This window comes from Amphiprion ocellaris, chromosome 23 (assembly GCF_022539595.1).
Source record: "Amphiprion ocellaris isolate individual 3 ecotype Okinawa chromosome 23, ASM2253959v1, whole genome shotgun sequence".
NCBI classification, from domain to species: domain Eukaryota; kingdom Metazoa; phylum Chordata; class Actinopteri; family Pomacentridae; genus Amphiprion; species Amphiprion ocellaris.
In genome coordinates, this window is record NC_072788.1 from 17,341,440 (window position 1) to 17,355,899 (window position 14,460).

The 14,460-nt window shown below is 39.8% G+C and overlaps 1 protein-coding gene across 2 annotated transcripts in view; it reads right to left on the minus strand.

Moving 5' to 3' along the window:
* Nucleotides 1-13,088, minus strand: part of rell1 (RELT like 1) — a 44,822-nt gene extending 31,734 nt beyond the window's left edge. The window contains exons 1-2 of one of the 2 annotated variants that reach the window (XR_008600648.1): nt 12,896-13,088; nt 2,887-3,105 (exon numbers count right to left, since the gene is read on the minus strand). Coding sequence is in view for 1 of the 2 variants with exons in the window: in XM_023274162.3 (XP_023129930.1) it covers nt 2,887-3,105; nt 12,896-12,920 (244 nt within the window). In the remaining variant the exon portion in view is untranslated. The remainder of the gene's footprint in view (nt 1-2,886; nt 3,106-12,895) is intronic. The other variant, XM_023274162.3, reaches the window with a different exon arrangement.
* Between the last annotated feature and the right edge of the window lie 1,372 nt (nt 13,089-14,460).

The window sequence follows — 14,460 nt, forward strand, 5'->3', positions numbered from 1 at the left end:
TCTATTCTTATTATCGTCTGCACTTAAAGTACTTGACACACCAGCTCATTAGATTCAGGAATGTAGCGTAAGTTTGCAAGTAGTAGAGGTCAGGTGAGAGCATCTAGTGATTGTATTGCATGATTCCTGACTTTGAATCTCACAACTACATGGCAAGAAAATGAAGAACCTAATCCAGACCAATGACTAATTTGGAAACGAATGCAAAAATAACAATCTTTCTTTCATTCTTTAAAAAAAAAAAAAAAAGTCACCTCTTATGTGCTCAGTTTTTCAGTGACTGAAATGCAACAGCATCACATAGAAATCAGTTAATGTTTGACTACATTGGAATTTTTCAATTAATGTGCTGCAGTAAAGCAAAGAAGGAGAGAATGTGAGAAGCTTGTAATGCTATAAATATCAATATAAGCAAAACAGGTTCATTTTAAAGATCTTCATGGGAACTAATCCAATTCTTCGTATTTATGAACGATAGCAGCAGTAGCCATTCATATTGATTTAATTTATATTCACATTAATTTCCAACACGTACAGCCATAGTGATCATCCTGTTACAAGGTTCATGTGAATGTGAGAGGGATGTATACAATATTAGGGAGGTGGCTTTAAATTTGTGGCTTATTAGTGTTTAATCCAGCATTACAGTTTGTAATTTTAACGCACTGCTGCACTGTTTAAAGTTCGCTGTCCTACTACTGCTACTACACAATTAAAATGGCAAAACATGCATGGTGTGGCTTTTATTGTGAAGAAGCCACAGGATATTTGCTCCAGCAGTTAGCACAGGCCATAATCTTTGTTTTTTTCAGAATATTACAGTGAGTAATAAACAAGAAAGAACAACCACTGAGGCCACCACATCAATCAGGACTGAAATCTGAAGGATTGCAATTGTAAGTTTTCCTTAAAAGATTTTAAGATATTAGATGCCTGATACCACTAAAGATACATTACCTGAAGAATACAATGAGCACGACAAAAAGTGCAGCTGATTCCATAATACTTTATGTCCTATTTGACATGCTTAAGCTTAACTGTATTCCCAGGGTATATAAGAGGTCATTTCATGTCATCAGCAGCACTGCGCACGCAAAGGCCTAGAGTGGTTTCCTGCTGACATTCAAGCCGAAGCACAACTCAGAAGTTGTCAGCTCTCACATAATGCCTAAAACAAAAGAATAACATGAAGCCACAAAGGCAGCCATCTAGGCACTGCAGGAAATTGGCATGAGTGAGAGACAGGTCGTGAAAAAACTGAAGATCTCCAAGACAGCCGTTCATTACGCCAAGAAAAAACAAGCCCAACGTGGTACTACCAAATTACTAACTGGTCGCGGCTGGAAATGTCTTTCTACCCCATCAGATGACCGTGCACTCATCTGTTCCTGTCTCAGGAATCGTCATCAGACCTCCAGGGACCTGAAAAATGAGTGGGCACTCTGGAGAAATGTGACTTGTTCGGCAAAGACAGTTGGAAACCGACTTCTTGAAGCTGGTCTGAAGTCACACAGGGCACAGGAGAAGCCCTTCATCAATGAAAGGCAGAGGAACGCCGGTTACTCTTTGCTGGGGATCACAAGGATTGGACTGTTGATGATTGGGCTAAGGTTCTCTTCAGTGATGAATCCAATTTTCAGTTGATGCCCACTCCAGCCAACTTACTGGTTAGGAGGAAGCCTGGAGAAGCTACAAACCAGACTGTCTGCCCCTACAGTAAAACATGGGGGTGGATCAGTGATGATCTGGGGTTGTTTCAGTATAGGTGGAACAGGGCAAATGCAGTTGTGTGAAGGACAAATGAACCAGGTCATGTACAGGGCTAATCTTGAAAACAGTCTTCTTCCATCAGCTGGAAAACTCTTTTCTGCCTCCAATGACTGGATTTTCCAACAAGACAAAGCCCCTTGCCACACGGAAAGGTCAGCAAAATCCTTGATGGAGAACCAGAACATTGGAACCATGCCTTGGCCTGCTCAATCACCAGCTCTAAAGCCAATTGAAAACCTATGGAAAATCATCAAACACACAATGGAGAACCACAAGCCCAAAAATAAAGCAGATTTGTTTGAATTTGTGCAACAGAAATGGCCTGCTGTGACAGCAGAACGATGTCAGAAGCTGGTGGAGAGCATGCCAAGACACATGGCTGCAGTCATCAGAAACAATGGTTATGCAATCAAATACTAACTCCTGTATGTATCATGTGACTAAAACAGACAGAAAAGAAAACATGGAATGCCTAAAATCACTGTTTTTGGGAGTACAAAGAATAGCTATTGATGTAAGAACTTAAGTGGTTTTGGTTATTATCAAGAAAACCATGGAAAATGTCTAGATATCAGCTCTTAAATGAAACTCTTATGAGCTATTTTTGTTGTTATCCTTATATTTGTCCAAACAAATGTACCTTTAGTTGTACCAGGCATTAAAATGAACAAGAAATTGAAGAAAGCAAGAGTGGTCTAATCATTTTTTTTTCCTCATTTTTTTTCTATATTTGGGTCTTACAGGGTAGGTCACATTTTGTACGAGTGATTAATATTCATTTATCCATTATGTTCTTTAAAAGGTACATCATCTCCCTCACATCAATATGCTGCTCGATAGAATCTTATCATTTTGAATTCTACAAAATTCCTCTCTGTCAGACAGTTTTCCTCCCTTATGCCCTCTTGGATTAATATGAGCCTGTCTGAGCAATAAAGTTGGGTGTGTGCTGTATATAGACGACGGATGACTGAGGCACACAGATGCAATGAGCCGATAAATCTACTGATATCATTGTCACACACTTTGTTCCAGACAGTGACAAATTTTTGGGAGCGTGCGATATTGCATTGTATTTTAACACTTGGTCTCATTCTTTTACACTGATCTGCTCACCGCCTCCCAGCTCAGGATCCTTGTCTTCTTCTTCCACGCACTCCTCCTCGTCATCCTGGGCAGTGGTGCATCGGTAGCCCTTCCTCTTCAACACATGGCAGATCACAACCCCCAGCAGGCCCAGAAGGAAGAAAACCGGCACCAGCACAAAGGCGGTATAGTCTGGGTTCGGCCCGGTTGCTCCACCTTCACCTTTTTCAGTAATTGTAGTCTGACCCACTGGAGGATAAGAACAGGACAGAGGGGAGGACACATGAAGAACAAAAAAAGCAATAATTAATTCAATTAGTGTTGCACCAGAACACAGAAAACACAACAACGGATTGTCTGTGCAGTGCCCTCGATGGCAACTTGATATCCACAGTCAGTCTGAGGGTACACATGAGCCCAGGGCTGAGCAGCTGAGGGGATTTAAACGCTATCAGCTGCAGCATGATGAAGCTTTCATGTTCCTTTTCCTGGATCAGTCCAGTCTGCTGTTCGCTCTGGCCTTTACCTGCTCGATCTGATGCAAGATGTCCCCCTTTCACAGCTCCGAGGACCCAATTGTTGTAAGTGGCAGAGACAAACCAAAAATTACACATTGTGTGAAGGACAATGGGAGTGTTTCTAAAGCTTTCACTTGATCGGTTTTCAACTCCGATTTTCTTTCATCCAGGCTTAATTAGAGCACACAGAGGAGACTGACAACTCCAGTTAGGCTGCTGAATCAACCTCACTGGCGTCCTATAAACCGTTGATAACAGTGACAGCAGCCAAACAGTTATTTCTCTTTCATTATGAACATGCATTTGAGTGTGCTTAAGCAAATACGCTAAGACTGATTGTAGCAGGATTGGTTACATATTTAGTCTTTTTATGTTACTGACTGCAGAATAAAGAACACAATGATCATAAATGTTTACTACTCTGTTCCCACTCCCATCTGCCCACCCAGGGGTCTAAAGTCCACCGTGTAGGTTCCACAAGACTCTTGGAAATTGTGCTAGGAGCAACTCATGAACTCCATTTATTGTACTTTCAACTTTAAACAACTTACGACACATAACTTTGCAATGATGATTACTTCCCCAATGAATCTAATAGTTCTGTGGTCTATAAAACGTCAGGAAACGGCAATTAAGTTTGATCTGTGTTTCTGCAAAGCCCAGGATGACTTCCTCAAATGTCTTGTTTTGTCCACAACCCAAAGATATTTAGTTTACAGGACTAGAAGAGTAAAAAAACTGCAAATCTTCAACATTCAAACATAAGAAGCTGGAATCTGAGAATTGTTGAGAACTGTTTAGCTGTTTAGTTGGCAAATAATAGATTAATCGCTGCAGCTCTACTTGTAAATAGTTACTTATACCATTATTTGATCCGCTCTGATTGTCTTTTATAATATGATTCTGGTTTCCACGCAATAATAGCATTAATTTTAACTGGCGTAATCATCCACGACTGTAAGATAAAGAGTGAGTTCATTAAGATAAATAGCCGGTGCCACTAATTCTGTTCACCAGAGACTAAACCACGTCTTATTTTCTCTGGCCAGATAATCCAAAGGAATCCAAAACCCAAAGACATACATTACCGTTCAAAAGTTTGGGGTCACTTAGAAATGTCCTTGTTTTTGAAAGAAAAACATTTTTTTCAATGAGGTTAACATTAAATGAATCAGAAATATAGTCTACACATTGCTAATGTGCTAAATGACTATTCTAGCTGGAAATGGCTGATTTTTAATGGAATATCTACAGAGGAACATTTCCAGTAACCATCACTCCTGTGTTCTAATGTTACATTGTGTTAGCTAATGGTGTTGAAAGGCTAACTGAGGATTAGAAAATCCTTGTGCAATTATGTTAGCACATGAATAGAAGTTTGAGTTTCCATTGAAAACATGAAATTGTCTGAGTGACTCCAAATTTTTGAACAATAGTGTACAGGTAATATCATCTATGACAAAGAAAATCCTCATATCCTCACATTTGAGAAACTAACCAGGAAAATAAGTGCTGTGAATAATGGTTAAAGCACTGCGTTGATTAGAAAATTTCTTTGCTTGATTTACAAATTAACTAACTGACCAAGCATTGCAGCTATAAACAGCGGAAAATTATACAAGGGAGAGAAAAACAGAATACAGATATTAATACATAATTCTGTCATAAACGTCTACGCTGATGACTAAATGCTCTCATTTTACGTTGTAACATCTTCATCAGGTCAAAGATCAAAGGGTATCTACAGGCGAACGCTCCCGTGGCTACTGCAGTTAAAGCACCACGTGAGGCATTCCAGCACAACACACAACAGGGCTTTTGTCCGATGTCCTGTTCACATCAGTGTGTGCACACAGAGAAAGTCAGACAGAGGTTGAAAGAGAAAACGACAGACAGAGCAACACAGTTTCAGCAGAGTCAAAAGCAAAAAATCTCTAAGTAAATCTTCATGCCACAAGCCTGCGTGTACAGACACGTATCTGAATACCAAACCATGTGCCCCCTGATGCATACAAACATTTGTGCTCTTCCATTGTCCCAGCTCCCTGGTGCATCAGACTGAACACACGGATCATTGTCTGCTCACTGACCACCCTGTGACCAAATGTTGTGTGTCCATGTGCTCATATTGAGACATGCTGACTATCCTGGAACAGTTTCACGCCCTTCTAACTAACTTACAACAGAATTTTAGTAAAAGTTGTTTTTCTTTAAAAAAAAAAAAAACAAAAAACTAGAGACTGGCAAATGTGCTGGATAGAGTCTTTGAGGAGGTTTTAGAGCTGAACCAGAAATCTCCTGCAACCACAGCTGGTGCCAATGTGGAAGTCCTATGAGAGAGAGACAAAAACTAGAGCTATCTAAGACACATACATCACAGGTGTGGATTCACACAATAAGTATGTGAATTTATAAAGTAATGCTGTATGAATTTAAAGATAAAGAAAATGAAAATTAAATAATTGAATGAGAAGATCCAGATAAAGTGATGTTAAGTTCATTGCTAATTAATCTGCCAACTATTTTACTGTTTGCTATTGGCGTGACCCAATGGCTCGTAGTTTGGGCATGTACTGTACGGCCTGAGCAGTGGATGCCTGGTTCAAATCCTGGACGGGGACTAGTTGCTGCACGTCAGTCGGCTGCTCTTTCACTTGTCTTTCATGAGAAAAAAACAAGGAAGTTCTAAAAGCTAAATAACACAACTTCCTACAACAGACTACTGAAATCGGTTACAATACTGTGAAAATTTGCTTTGTTTCACAACTTTGATTGACAGACTTTTGATTCCTGTGTAAAAGTGAAGGGGCGGTGTCTTTTAAAGAATTAGTTTGCTATGTCAGAAATTTGCTTACTCATTTTCTTCTCTACAGTTTGGAACAAAGAGTGACATTGATGCAAGCAGACTACAAATTTACAAATTAGATAGATAGATAGATAGATAGATAGATAGATAGACAGACAGACAGACAGACAGACAGACAGACAGACACTCTATTAATCCCGAGGGGAATTCAGGAATGAAGATGTCCCCATTGGTATTACAGGTAAAAGTCACAAATTCCAGTGAACATATGTAAACAAGAAAAGCACTCAGAAAGCGCAGTACTCTGCCAAGGCTGCTCAGTCGTATCATTTCTGACGGATGAAATCTTTAATAAAAAAATGACCTCGCACTGAGCACAGGCGTGTGTTATGCATGTGTACATTATGTACGGATACCGAATCGCCTGACCTAAATAAGCAGCGGTTATTGATGGGACTCAGAAACACCCCCACAATTTAATCAATTGTTCCTTGTGTCATTTCCAACAGATAAGTCCCGATAAGTCCACAGTTGTCGATTTGTAATAGGATCGCAATCATGTGATCGTCAGTAGACAGCTGACGTAGTGTTCACTTGTTGTCATAGTTACAGTGACGCTGTGCCGCTATCTCTCAATGATACAGAAATCTTTAGCAAATCCATGAATCCAGGCTATAAGCTGCATCACTGCCAAAATCTAATCACTTGGTCCTTGTGTCATTTCTGACTTTCACTGAAAATTTCATCCAAACCCATTGATCCGTTTTTGAGTAATGCTGCTAACAGACAGACAGACAGACAAAGGTACACCGATCATTACATAACTCTGCTGCAATCTGTGGTGGAATGAAAAAGCATGTGAATAAATTTTGTGTTGGAATTATGCTAAATTTGAAGACCATGTTTTTAGTTAAAACGTGTGCGACAGTTTCAAATATCGGTTATTGATCTCATTGATTGCTAATGATCTGTATCAGTGTCCAGAACATCCAGAGATATTCAAGTAACAACAATGTACAAGAACAGACAAAAGCAGTATTGCTCACATAGCTCTACATGGAAAGCTCCATTAAAAATTAACTGGCAAAGAAAAGCACTTGTGTTTATTTTGAGTGTAGCCTGAATATAAAAGAAGATTTATTCTTGGCATACGAAAACATTGCAGTCGCAGTCAAACAGATCTCTGGATTTTAAGATTTGAGGGAGAGTTAAGCAAACATTCACTGGGTCAAAGTGCTGGATTGCAGCAGGTACATATCAAATTCGATTGACCACTTGAACCATTTCCACGCAGAACAGGACTTGTAAAAGAAGAGCCATTACCTACTGAAGTCACCAAAACAGTCAATAACCTTTACTCTGATAAGAGATGAGTTGTGATTTCTGTCCACAGCATCAAACCCTCGAAATCGAACCACCCTTTGAAGCTGAATGCAGGCTCAACAGGGTGTGCTACACCTCAGCCAGTTTCATTTCCTGCAGTTTTGTAAAAAAGATTTAGCCAGTGAGAAGTTCTGTCTGCCTGAAGGTGCCTCGAAAGCCTCTTTCATGAAGCTAATAAGAAATCAGTCTCTGCAAAAATTCAAGAGTAAGCACTGGAAAAAATGCCCGTCTCAAAACAAGAAAAAAAAACTTATTTCAAGGAACCTTTACTTTGAAATAAGCATAAAAATCTGCCAATAGAACAAGTGAAAAGTGGCTTGGTAAGATTTCTTGAAATAAGATATGATATTTAGAATCTTGAGGTTAAAATTAGCTGGGAAAACTTATTTTAAGCTGTATTTTACCAGGATTGTCAGGCTTAGGTGTCTTAAAATAAGACACACATGCTAAAAAAAATAGCAGTTTTTCACTCAAAAAGATTTTCGCTTTCCTGTAGCCTCCTAATTTGAGATGTGTTAAACTTATTTTGAGTTTTCTTGTAAAATACAACTCAAAACAAGATCCTTTCAAGATTGTTTGACTTAAGATATTTAAGATGCACTGTCTTAAAACAAGTCCCTCTAGCTTGCTGAAATGTCACTTGTTAAGTGAATTTATCTTAAATCAAGTGGGATGAGACGTTTTGACTAAAAATAAGACAGACTTGGTAAGATTCTGAGTTTTTACTCAGGGCGATTTGTGTTTGGAAAAACCTGGTGAGATAACCAAGAAAAATTCGGGCTTTTCTAACCCCTTATACATTTCGTTCTGTGAAAACTTCATCCACTAGTGGAGCACAGATTAGCACATGGAAATCATGCACTTGTGCAACCGAAAATCTGTCAAGTGCATTCTCATTAGTCACACTGGTGTACCTGACATTTAGCAAGTCTGTCTCTCTGGTGATTGCCTCCTCTGCTCGTCTTTGTTGGTCTGGGCACTGTGAACTTCTACTGGCTGCCGTTAAACTACTATGCCCAGTGCTTTGACTCACAGGTTTATCTTTGGTTCATGAGATTTTGTGAATGAGCTGAGTACTGCATATATTAATGACATTTCTTCATGCTGGTTTAGCTGACTCCTTTTTTTTGCTTTTTTTTACTATTTGCCTCATTAAAGACAGTAGTGACATAGTGTACATAGTGTCTTTTGGATTATGTTAATGCAGGGGCGTCAAACTTATTTTGGGTCACATACAGCCCAGTCTGATCTCAAGTTGGCCGGACCAGTAAAATCACAGCGTAAAACCTAGAAATAACGTGTTTTTCAGTGCAAAAAAAGTACATTCTGAAAATGTTCACATTTAAGGAACTATCTTTTTACAAAACATTATGAACAAACTGAAATTTCTTAAGAAAAATCTATTTAACTTCAACAATATTCTGCCTCAGTTTATCACTTACACATTACAACTTACAGATCACAGAGTATCTACAAAGGCACAAAACATTTAGCCTCCTAGGATCTGGAACTCAAAAATATAGAATTTTGCTTTATGATCAAAACAACTTGTCAAATTTTACAAATTTACAATTTGCTGTTAATGTGTTCTCTGTAATTTTTACACTTTAAAAAATCATCCCCCAGGCCAGATTGGACCCTCTGGCAGGCCGGTTTTGGCCCACAGGCCGTATGTTTGACACCCCTATGTTAATGTACTCTAATGGTGTTACTACATTCAGGTAATATTATTTGCAAATTTACATGTTCTGATCCCACACAGTATTATCCCATCTAATTTTACATGCCAGTGATTGATATCTCGTCCAAACAAAACCATGTATCAACCAGTAACTATGAATGCACTGTTGACCAAACAGTAATAAACCCAGCACTAGTCCCTAGTCCACACCCTTTATCCATACACATTATTACAGAGTGTTTTTTCTTTATCATTTGTTACCATCACAATAAATGGAGACCACTTCAATTACGTGCAGCTTAACTTTGCGCTCAAGCATTTAGGTACACTAGGGCCAACAATGTAAAAAAAAACTTAAGTCTGGAGGCCTGATCTCGGAAAAGAGGATGTTTCTGCTCATCCTCGCTGATATCAGCAGAAAACCTCATGCCACCGGAAAGCATGTCTCTAAGCAGCAGGTTGTGCTCTTTTACATGCTTAAAATAAGTGGAATTTTCAGTTTCATTTTAGTTTTCAAATCATTCCCAACTTTGTCAATCTCTTCTTGTAAAATATGTTTCAAGGCAGAGATGGCTGCAGGACTTTAAACATTCAGCTGCATTCAGTAAGTAATCTGATCTTTAACTAGATGTAACTCCATTACTCTCCTCTATTCAGTCGTGCTAGGGAGAATGGGAATGGAAGCATTTTCTCACTGACCAGTTTGGCTGGTGAATATCCTCTCCTTCCCATTTTACAATGTCTGTTTGGCACATGACCATCTCAGGGACTCTACCCCTGTAGGGTATTCAAAGAGCAGCCTCTTTACCTTACAAGTGGCAGAATATGAGGCCAGAGGGCATATCTTAATCTTTGTTTCCTTGTCAAAATAGCCCCAAGACATGGAATAGGAGCTCATTAACGCTTGCAGAATTGGCGTAAAAATGCACCACACAGCTGTCAATCATGACTATATTTTCATAGCTGTTGAGTAATGAACATGTTTTATGTTTATATCTGCATATAATAATACATTAAGAAGAGAATTTCAGCTCAGCACTGAATACTAATGGGATGACACACTCTGTCCAGCTGTACCTTACAATCCCCCCTTACACTCAGGACAATGCAAGACAGCAGCATTTGGTGCAAAAAAAAAAAAAAGCCATCCTGATTGCAAGGAAGACACAGCAGCAGAGGATTGTCTAACATTACTAAGTTAAAAATGCAGCTGGACATGGGCATGGCTGTAGCTCCAGTGCATCCAAGCCTCATCAATACCTGATTGGTTTGGAGTCTATTAAGACTATGTTCAAGGAAAAAAAAGGTACAAAACCACACACGCTAATGACATTACTCATTTCCTGACACATGAATCTTACTTGTGATTACACAAATGGTGCTAAAGGTTCACTTTGCATCATGTTGGAGGTGTAAAATAATATTTGAGTCTCTACCTGCTTTATATACTGCCTATAATCCCATCTAGATGAGTTGTTACCAACCGTTTTGGTTTGTGATCCTCCTCAGCACAGGTCTTAGTATGCCGACATTAGAGTTTTCCTAAAAGAAGAGGTGAAAATAAACCGATATTTCCTGTCTTATCCCTTTAATCATTTCGTGTCCCCTCAAATTTATCTTGGAACCTCTCGAGGGAACTAAACCTCCAAGTTGGGAACCACTGACTCACACAGCAATAAGTATCTCAGCCTGCAACTGGCATCACAGCTCAGATGTGAATGTGTTCACACTCTGCCTGCTACAGGATTAGATGAAGTCACGAGGACAGCTGAATCTATCCCAAGACATACCCTTACACTGCATACACACAACCACACATGACATGACTGTTTTCCTATTTCCAATCCAATGCACTGCATGACTGGGTCTAATTGAATTTTCATGTTAATTCAGCGTTGGCCTTTTTCAAGCCATAGACTCCTGTGGACTCGTGGAAAATGGAAACAAGCCCAGCTATAAAGGTTATGAAGAGCAGTGGCTGGAACTAAAGAGAACAGTGGGGCAAAGATTTGTATATTCAGAGACACCTACAGTCCTCCAATCCAAGTTTCACCGTGCTTTGAAGCAATACCCATGAGACACTGATGCCTGTAAATCCTACTAGTGCTAATAAATAAGACTGATTACTAACAGAGTAAATGTCATGTTAAAATACATCCAAAATTATGGATAATGAACTGACAAAAATAATGGGTACCATGTTTGCTAAGAAGGGCTGCACAGTGGCGTAGTGGTTAGCACTTTCGCCTTGCAGCGAGAAGGTCCCTGGTTCGCGTCCCGGCTTTCCCGGGATCTTTCTGCATGGAGTTTGCATGTTCTCCCTGTGCATGCGTGGGTTTTCTCCGGGTACTCCGGCTTCCTCCCACAGTCCAAAAATATGCTGAGGTTAATTGATTATTCTAAATTGCCCGTAGGTGTGAATGTGAGAGTGCTTGTTTGTCTTTGTATGTGGCCCTGCGACAGACTGGCGATCTGTCTAGGGTGTCCCCTGCCTTCACCTGAGTCAGCTGGGATAGACTCCAGCCCCCCCCCCCCCTGCTTATTCTTGTACTCAAAACAACTTTTTAAAGATAAAATTTTAGACATATAACATATTTACATAGTTACTAAACCTATTTCTGACACATCTGGCAGTTAAATCTTGCTTCTGCTTCACTGAATCATTGAACTTACATAATATATATAATTTTAGAGACACTAACATGCATGGAGGGCTGCAACTAATGATGATTATTTTCTTTTCTTGTTCAACTGATTATTCTTTCAGTCTATACAGTGTGAAAACAAATTAGAATTTCCTTAAACACAGCATCATCAACCATTCAGGGCCTGAAGATAATCAGGTGGTTTTCAAATGAGATGCTGTAAGTGGTAAATGTTTGACAGTTTATTCATTGATGAATAACTAAAACAGAACCCATCAATTAACTGATTAATTGTTAAAACACCTTGTATAAAACACGTTTGATGGGGGGGAAAAGAAAAAAAAGAAGCTTCAATTTAGTCCATTTAGCCTTAAAGAAAATTTGTGTCACAGTTCTCGTTAGATTTAAGGTGTCAAAAATTGATAAATAGCAGCTTTCAATGAAGAAAAAGTATGTCTACACACTGGTGAAATAAAGTCAACAGCACAGACTTCTTGGCAACAATAAAACCGTGAGAATTGTAGTGAGTTAAATAATAACATGTCATATGTGTAGTAAAACCTCGAGGCTACACTTACCAATAACAAGTTAACTTGGATGGTCTGTCCTGCTGAAACAGAACAGTGTTGAAAATGTAGAAGACTCACTAAAGGCAAGCTTAAACCGACTGAGTTTTCGTGTTAATAGGATAAGGTAAGCCATTAAACATCTTCATAATTAAGGAAACATGTATTTTATGTTAAAAACACTAACATTTTCAAGTAGCTGTCAGATATAAACTACTTTGTATCTTTCTTCTTCGTTGGTTGCATGGTCCCCTCTCGTGCAGTTTCCTCCTAAAAGTTTACCAACAAGCTAGCTGAACAACTTCATTTTCCACATCAGTACAATGACATACGAGACTCTTCTAAAAGAAAACCGACGTTAGGAAAAGTAGCACAATAATGTCTGTAACGGTGCTACATGGTCTTGCTCTGAAACGAGTGGAAAAAACTGAGAAACTTACCAGTAACGGCGGTTGAATTGGCCATGGATGGACGGGACCGCAGCTAGCCAGCGGTCTGGAGGGGAGGATGTTTTTGCCAAACGGCCGTCGGACGTCTGGTCGCCACCAACACTGGTCAAACTGAACTGAAGGAGGGATTTCTCACACGCATGAACGTGTTTCCTGATTCCCAAAGCGCGGATACGCCCTGTGCTGAAAGCTGCACTGCCTCCAACAGAGAGCAGCGCACAGGAGGTGCTGCGAGAGGATACAGTCCCTGGTACTTCCGGTTTCGTTGCTATTTGTTTTCTTTCTTTTTTTTTTTTAATGGCTGGTTTTAGATATTAAAAGTTTCATGTAATTTGCTCAGTCTAAATCCTCTTTCACATACGCACTCTGTTCTGTTGATCTGACAGCTGCGTGTCCCTGGTGGCTTTTCCGTTAAAGTCTTACCGGATGTTGAGCCAAAAACTGATACCCACTCAGTTTATACACTGATCAGCCACAACATTATGACCACTGGCAGGTGAAGTGAATGACATCGATCATCTTGTTCTAATACAACGTTCTGCTGGGAAACTTTGAGTTCTGACATTCATGTGGATGCTTGACATGTACCACCCACCTAAACATTGCAGGTGAAGCAACCCCCGACCCCCCATGGCAACATCAGTCCTTGATACCAGTTGCCACCCTTAGCAGGATAATGCACCCCGACACACCGCAAAAACTGCTCAGGAGTGGCCCAGGGAACAGGACAGAGCCAAGGTGGTCAACCGGGTTCCTCACTTCCCAGATCCAAATCTTATTGAGCATCTGCAGGATGTGCCAGGATAAGCCTGATCTAGGTAGGTCCCACCCTGCAACCCACAGGACCCCAGGATTCACTGCCACCATCCCGGTGCCACAAGACATCCCCAGAGGTCCTGTGTCCATGCCCCACTGAGTCAAGAGGAGTTTTAGCAGCATAAAGGGGACCAACACAATATTAGGCAGGTGGTCATAATGTTATGCCTGATTGGTGTATACATCTATACCTGCTGTTGTCTGAGTCAATCAGTCCCAGGATGCAAATGACTTTATATCTGTGGTTTGTCTACATTATGAAGAGAATTTGTGGCTTTCAGCTCAGCACTGAATACCAATAGGATGACAGACTCTGTCCATCTGTGGCTTACAATTCCCCCCACACTCAGGGCAATCCAAGACAGTACCGTAGTATTTGTTTCAAAGAAGCTGTCCTGATTGCAAAGAAGATACAACAGCAGAGGATCTTCTGTTACCAGCTATATAAATATAATGGGGCACAGGCATGTCTGCAGCTCCAGTGCATCCAAGCCTCATCAATACCTGATTGTTTTGGAGTCTATTTAGACTATGTGCAAGAAAAAAAATGGAAAAACTTTTTTAAAAAATTACACAACTTGATGATATTACTTTATGAAACTTTTACATTTCTTGTAACTGAATAATTGTGACCAAAGTTTTCAGTTCACAGCAAAATCAGACCATAGGTTTAAGATTATACAAGAGCTGCAACAATTAATTGATCAGTTATATTGGTTTGAGTCATTTTTAATAAGAAA